Source organism: Nansenia antarctica, assembly GCF_963989245.1.
Source record: "Nansenia antarctica genome assembly, chromosome: 6".
Lineage (NCBI taxonomy): Eukaryota > Metazoa > Chordata > Actinopteri > Argentiniformes > Microstomatidae > Nansenia > Nansenia antarctica.
The window spans coordinates 73,651,387-73,657,551 of record NC_137676.1 but is presented as its reverse complement, the minus strand read 5'-3'; the positions used below and the strand labels follow the sequence as shown (position 1 = coordinate 73,657,551).

Here is a 6,165-nt window from a genome sequence, read left to right as displayed (position 1 = left end):
TTCCGGGCACCCCTATAGGCCAGCTGCTGGGCCTCCGTAAGGGTTCATCACTCCTGGAGCAGGTGTAGCAGGAGGCCAATATCCTCCTCCTTGGCTCCCCCCTGCGCCCCCCTGGGGCCTGTTGCAGCAGGTACAGGCTAGATGTCCATTCTGGTCGCATTGGCAACATGGTTCTAGCATCTCCTTCCCTGCTGCTGTCCATCCCCCTGGTGGTGGTCCTTGGCCAGCCTGTGTGTACATCTGGTATGGAACCGCTTGCACCCCTGGTGGCCCTTGTGGGTATGGATACCCCCCTTGTGGCCCCTGTGGGTAGGACTGGTAAGTAGCAGGATACCCCCCTTGTGGCCCCTGTGAGTAGGACTGGTAGGTAGCAGTCTGCACTCCAGGTGGCTGTTGCTGTGGGGCTAAAGCCTGCACTCCCTCTATGTTCCTCTCGCTTTCAGTCAATTGCAAATGAGTCAATATTCTGAGTGATTCTTCGTCTTCTGCCTTCTGTATCTGAATATTCTTTCGATATAACTCAACTTGATGAGCTACGTGGTCTATATAAACAGCTTTGTTCATGTGTCGTAGCCCCACCACTTCTGCTAGCTTATCCTTAACTGGGGTAGGAAGCCCTTCTTGTATTTTTTCCCTGATTATGGATTTTTCTAAGGGGTTATCTTCAGCGTCTTTCCCTGTCACACTTCTCCATTGAGAGTGCACACGGGCAACATAACCCCTGGGATTCTCATCCCCCCCCAGTGGCTTCACAATGATATTGTCTGGGTGAATGTGAGTAGGGTAGGTCTCTCTGATTGCTTTCCACAGCCTGCCTCTGTTTGCTGCGAAGAGCTCTGGATCATAAACTGATGTATTGATATATCTATGAAGTCCTGCCTTCATCAATATTTCCTGCATTGTATCCAATCCTGCAATAAAAGCTAAGAGTCTTTTCAGGTCTCCCATTGCGGCCTGCGTTCCTGTCAGTATCACGTCGACCTCTCGCGTCCACGAATGTCCTCCCTCCTCCAGAACTGGGAGTTTCTCGATCACTTCAGACAGATCTGTATGATGCCACGGATGATATTCCATCTTGTTACCCCGAATCAGCACTGGACAGTTCTTTAATGTATTTGATGACATTCGGTGACAATCTTCCTCTCTTTCCGCTTTCTCCGGGCGTCTTCTCCCACCTTTCCTTTCGGCTGTGGCTATCATCTTCCTGACCTGCGCGTTGTAGCCTCCATCTGCATTGTCGTCATCACTTGAGTCTTCACTGCCATCTTCGCTGTCATCTTCCTCGTCACTCCTGTCGTCCCCTTTTCCCCTTGGCTCCTTCTTCTTCTTCTGGGAATGGTCCTCCAGTGCCTTAGCATATGGAGGGGGACTGGAGACAGGACACATGTCTGGGGATGAAATGTTCAATTTCTGTTCCAGTGTTCTGGCCAATTCTTTTTTCTTTTCCGGTTCCATCTGAGCTATTTTCTGTCCCTCTACCTTAAATAGATCTAAAATAGCTAACTCTAACTTGCGTTTCTCTGATCTAATCTTTCCTCTTTGATGTGCTTTGTGCCCATTGATAAGTATTTCCAATGTTGCAATTATTTGTAAATTAAGGCTGCCCTCTTTCGGCCACGGCTGTTCAATGTATGCCCAACGGCTATTCCATTTCGTAGACATTTTGCTAATTTCCCTAACAAGAGGATTCATTTTTTCCACTACAGCCATAGGGGATAACGTAGCCAACATTCCACGATGTTCACTAATATCTTTTAACAGCTTCGTTGAGTTTGACCCCATTCTATTTGCTCAATATGCTGACAATATTCTATATTAGATAAGGTGTACGCTTCTTACAACCCACCTTATTTTGCCTTATTTGCTAAACAAATGCTAGTCCAATATAACTGTATTAACCATCCCCACAAAACCCTGCAACTCAGAATAACAGATTTGCCTCTTGTGTATGTCAGTGCAGTATTAACTTAAATCTAATACCTGTGTAAGTACTTTATACTTAAATGTGTTTCCTAATTGTTTATGAATATGTGTCACTTAATTACTCATTCAATACTAATTACAGTTCTGGTCAACACAATTATTAAATCACAAAGGCTGGTCAACACCTAAGTATTCACTGATTTACAAAAACCCTTTTACTGCTTAATTATCAATACAATCTATTCTGCTATTCCTAATCAAAAACTGTGGACATGACCTAACTTGAAATAAAGGATGTAAATTACAAATATTAATTATAACCTGTAAAGAAATCGACTTGTTATTTGGAAAATGATTAATTATTAATTACAATCTGTAAAGAAATCGACTTGTTATTGGGAAAGAATGAATGATTAATTAGACTTAGTCATTGTACAATCGTACACTTCATTGATGTAAACCTGTGAAGTCATTCAGCTATTATCGAAAAAAGAAATGATTATTATTAGATTATCACAAAACAATTGATCAAAGTTCTGTGAAACAGAAAATGAAATGATCTGAATAATTAATTCAATCAATTAGTAATTAATTAAATTAATTAAAGTAATATATAACGATCATTTACAAACATCATCAATGAAGGAGGGTTGTATTTCATCAATTTACAGAGAGCCAATGTTTTAAAAATGTCTTGTCATATTTTGTCCAGCAGGCGGCGCCAAGCAACCGACTTGCGTATCGATTGCGCATGCGCCAGCTCCTCCGTGTAAAATGGAGTAGGGGAAGGAGGGGCTAGTCTTTGTCCTTCTCCTCTGAGGGGAAACCCGCTGCTGTGAAAAGATTAGTCTCACAACATATATTTTGCTTTCCACAACACAACAATTTCACGATTATCTTTCAATCCAGTTAAACTATTATTTATCTCATTCAAATATTCATTCACGTTTCCCACACAGAGATGGCCTCTGTGTGTGTCCTTCCTCAAGGACAAAGACAATGGCGCCTAAGCTCCGCTTACACAATGGCGTCCTTTCACACAGACAAAGAGCCTCATATGTTTTTCACTGCTACAATACAAAATAGACTACCCAGTCCATTTACACCTTAACACAATTCTACACACACACTCACGATATTCCGTAATACCGTCCAAACAATATCTATTAGTTACTCAACTAATATCTTAACACAATATTACACCAAAAAACGAATTACCAAATTCGGCCCTTATCACCAACCCAGGCTTAAAGACTATGAAAGATGTGTTTCCTTTTCCAACAAGTTACTTTACTTTAAACCTTAAAGTTGAAGGTTGTTTTAGTCTCAAAGAAAATGCTTGAAAACACAGCTGTTGTACACGCGCCCCTCGCAGTTTAAACAGAAAATAGCGCTATTTTCGTTCTTACCGTCTTCAGAGCTGTGGCTTCAGCTTAAGTTTTCAAACGTAGATTTCCCTTTTTTAGACTCCTGGCTGGCTCGCCATGTGTTGAGTATTTCTTCTGGTTATGAATCAAAGAACAGATATTGAGTTTAAGACAATTTAATCAGTTACAGGCAGATATATACATTACGTCTGTTCCCCGTGGACCTGGGCTGGAAAGAGAACGCTCTCTCTCTCTCTCCCCGTTTCGTTCCAGAGGGGAGGGGCCAGCGTGTATGTGTGTCTTTGCCCAACCCCCAGAGGTCCCTGTTGGTCATCTGGTTGCCATAGAACCCTCATTGTTAGAGGGCATCATGTCCTTGCATGCCCTGGTATGTGTGTGTGTTTAAAATATACTACATATTCATACATAGATCATACATACTACAGAAATATACGACACTACCATGTCAAAAAATTTAGTAGCACACCAAGAATTTCAGTAGCACAATGAAAATTGCGCAATTTTCGTATGACGACAACAAATTATCATAATCATAACATATCAGAATTATCATAACCGGCTCTTGACACTGTAGGTGTTTATTAATGCCTGTGTGGTGTTATTTTTAAATGTTTACATTTTTGAGTTAGTAATTCATAAAATACAAAGGTTCCATCTCACAGAACATAATGGAATGTAAAAACTTTGACGCTCAATATCTCTGAACTGCCCTAAGCGGAGATAGAACCTTATCATTCTAAACGGAGATAGAACCTTCTCATTCTAAACGGAGATAGAACCTTATCATTCTAAACGGAGATAGACTTTGTATGTTAATATCAAAGGACCATGTTGGAAATAGGTGTTCACACTTTCACATGTCATCCCTTGGATTACTGCTTACTGTCGAACCATGAATAAACTCAATCAATCAATCAATCAATCAATCAAAGAGACAAAGCGGAGATTCCTTATTTTGACAGCATCTAGACAACACAGCTCCGAGTCTGCCCAACCAGGTTAATGCCAGCACTCCAAAACCAACTCAGTAATCAATCAGCCAAACAGCAGTGAATATGCAAACCGTATAGCAGCCATTAATATGCAGCATACACAGGTAAGCCTACCTGGCTTCTGTGATTGTCTTTGGCTGCAGGTCCCGAAGTTAATATGTTGACAAGTTCAGTGATTTATCTCCTATGGTCACTTGTGATCATGAGGGACATGATCCCCATGATCTCTTACTCAGGGACACAGAGGCTCTCACAGTATGAATGAATGAATGGTCTTTATTGTCATTGCTATAGTACAGGTACCAAACAACGAAATTTAGGAGGGGTGGCTCCCCTGGTGTTAGTAAAAAAAAAAAAAATTGTCGCACTGGTGCGATTGAATGTATTTCCAAGTCGCACAGAAATATATTCACTCGCAAATGCGACCAAAACAGTCGCACTGTCGAACCCTGGCGTAGAGCCCTGGTCCAGCCCGCCTGGTTCAGTCCAGCAGAGGGCGCTGTGTGGTCACGTCCAGCCTGCCTGGTTCAGGACAGCCAGCAGAGGGCGCTGTGTGGTCACGTCCAGCCTGCCTGGTTCAGGACAGCCAGCAGAGGGCGCTGTGTGGTCACGTCCAGCCTGCCTGGTTCAGTCCAGACAGAGAGGCGTTGCTCTGGGCTCAACCTCCCTCCGTGTCAGAGGGACATTACCACCGAGGCTGAGACCTTCTCTAGACTGCTAAACTCTCACGGGGAAAAAAAAGAAGATACTGAGGGTCATTTGGACCCAGACAGACTGCTACTGAGGGTCATTTGGACCCAGACAGCTACCGAGGGTCATTTGGACCCAGACTGAGGGTCATTTGGACCCAGACAGCATGGACAGATGAAGACGTCTTCTCCTGTCTTCTGGTTTTGGGATATTATTATTACATCAACCTGAGTTGCTGCTGGATTGTTGTTGGATTGGAATACCAGGGGGTCTAAAGAAGTCCGAAGAAGAGTCCTATTAGATATATATATATCCCTCTGGATGTACTGGTGTTATTATATAGATATATATATAGATATGTACTGGTGTTATGGATGTTAGCTCGCCGGCTAGTTGCAGTGTGTGGACAGTCTCGGTGCAGCCAGCCGCTATGCTAAGCTAAGCTATCAGATGTCAGCCGCTATGCTAAGCTAAGCTATCAGATGTCAGACCCGCAGGACAGCGAAGCCAGACAGACATCTGACTGGAGATAGAGATAGATAGATATATTACACTATCAGATAGAGATAGATATTAGACTATCAGATAATAGATACATATATATATCTGACTGTCTGCATACATAGATATTGGACTATAGACTGTCTGCCTGATGTGAGATAATGAAGTTCTGGTGAAATGCTTTCTGGAGGATGAGGATCATGTGGATGAGGAGAGACATGGTTCTGTGTGGCCGGACCAGGGTGCTGGTTCTGGGGCTCTGTGTCGCCCTCCTCCTCAGCCCCGTCGCTGGTAAGTCAAACCTCCTCCTTCCTCCTCCTTCCTCCTCCTCCTCCTTCCTCCTCCTTCCTCCTCCTTCCTCCTCCTTCCTCCTCCCTCCTCCTCCCTCCTCCCTCCTCCTCCCTCCTCCTTCCTCCTCCTCCTTCCTCCTCCTCCTCCTCCTCCTTCCTCCTCCCTCCTCCTTCCTCCTTCCTCCTCCTCCTCCTCCTCCCCAGTCAAACCCCTGGTCCTCCTTCTTTCTCCTCCTTCCTCCTCCTCCTTCCTCCTTTCTCCTCCTCCTTCCTCCTCCTCCTTCCTCCTCCCTCCTCCTTCCTCCTCCTTCCTCCTCCTCCTTCCTCCTCCTCCTTCCTCCTCCTTCCTCCCTCCTCCTTCCTCCTCCTCAGTCAAACCCC

At 44.1% G+C, this 6,165-nt stretch overlaps 1 protein-coding gene across 1 annotated transcript in view; it reads left to right on the top strand.

The window, feature by feature from the left end:
* Positions 1-5,694: 5,694 nt before the first annotated feature.
* LOC308160961 (unconventional myosin-X-like) overlaps positions 5,695-6,165 on the top strand; it is a gene marked incomplete at both ends in the record, with an annotated part of 79,598 nt that continues 79,127 nt past the window's right edge. Inside the window, one exon of the mRNA XM_080534884.1 lies at positions 5,695-5,785. Within this exon, the coding sequence (XP_080391010.1) occupies positions 5,695-5,785 (91 nt within the window). The remainder of the gene's footprint in view (positions 5,786-6,165) is intronic.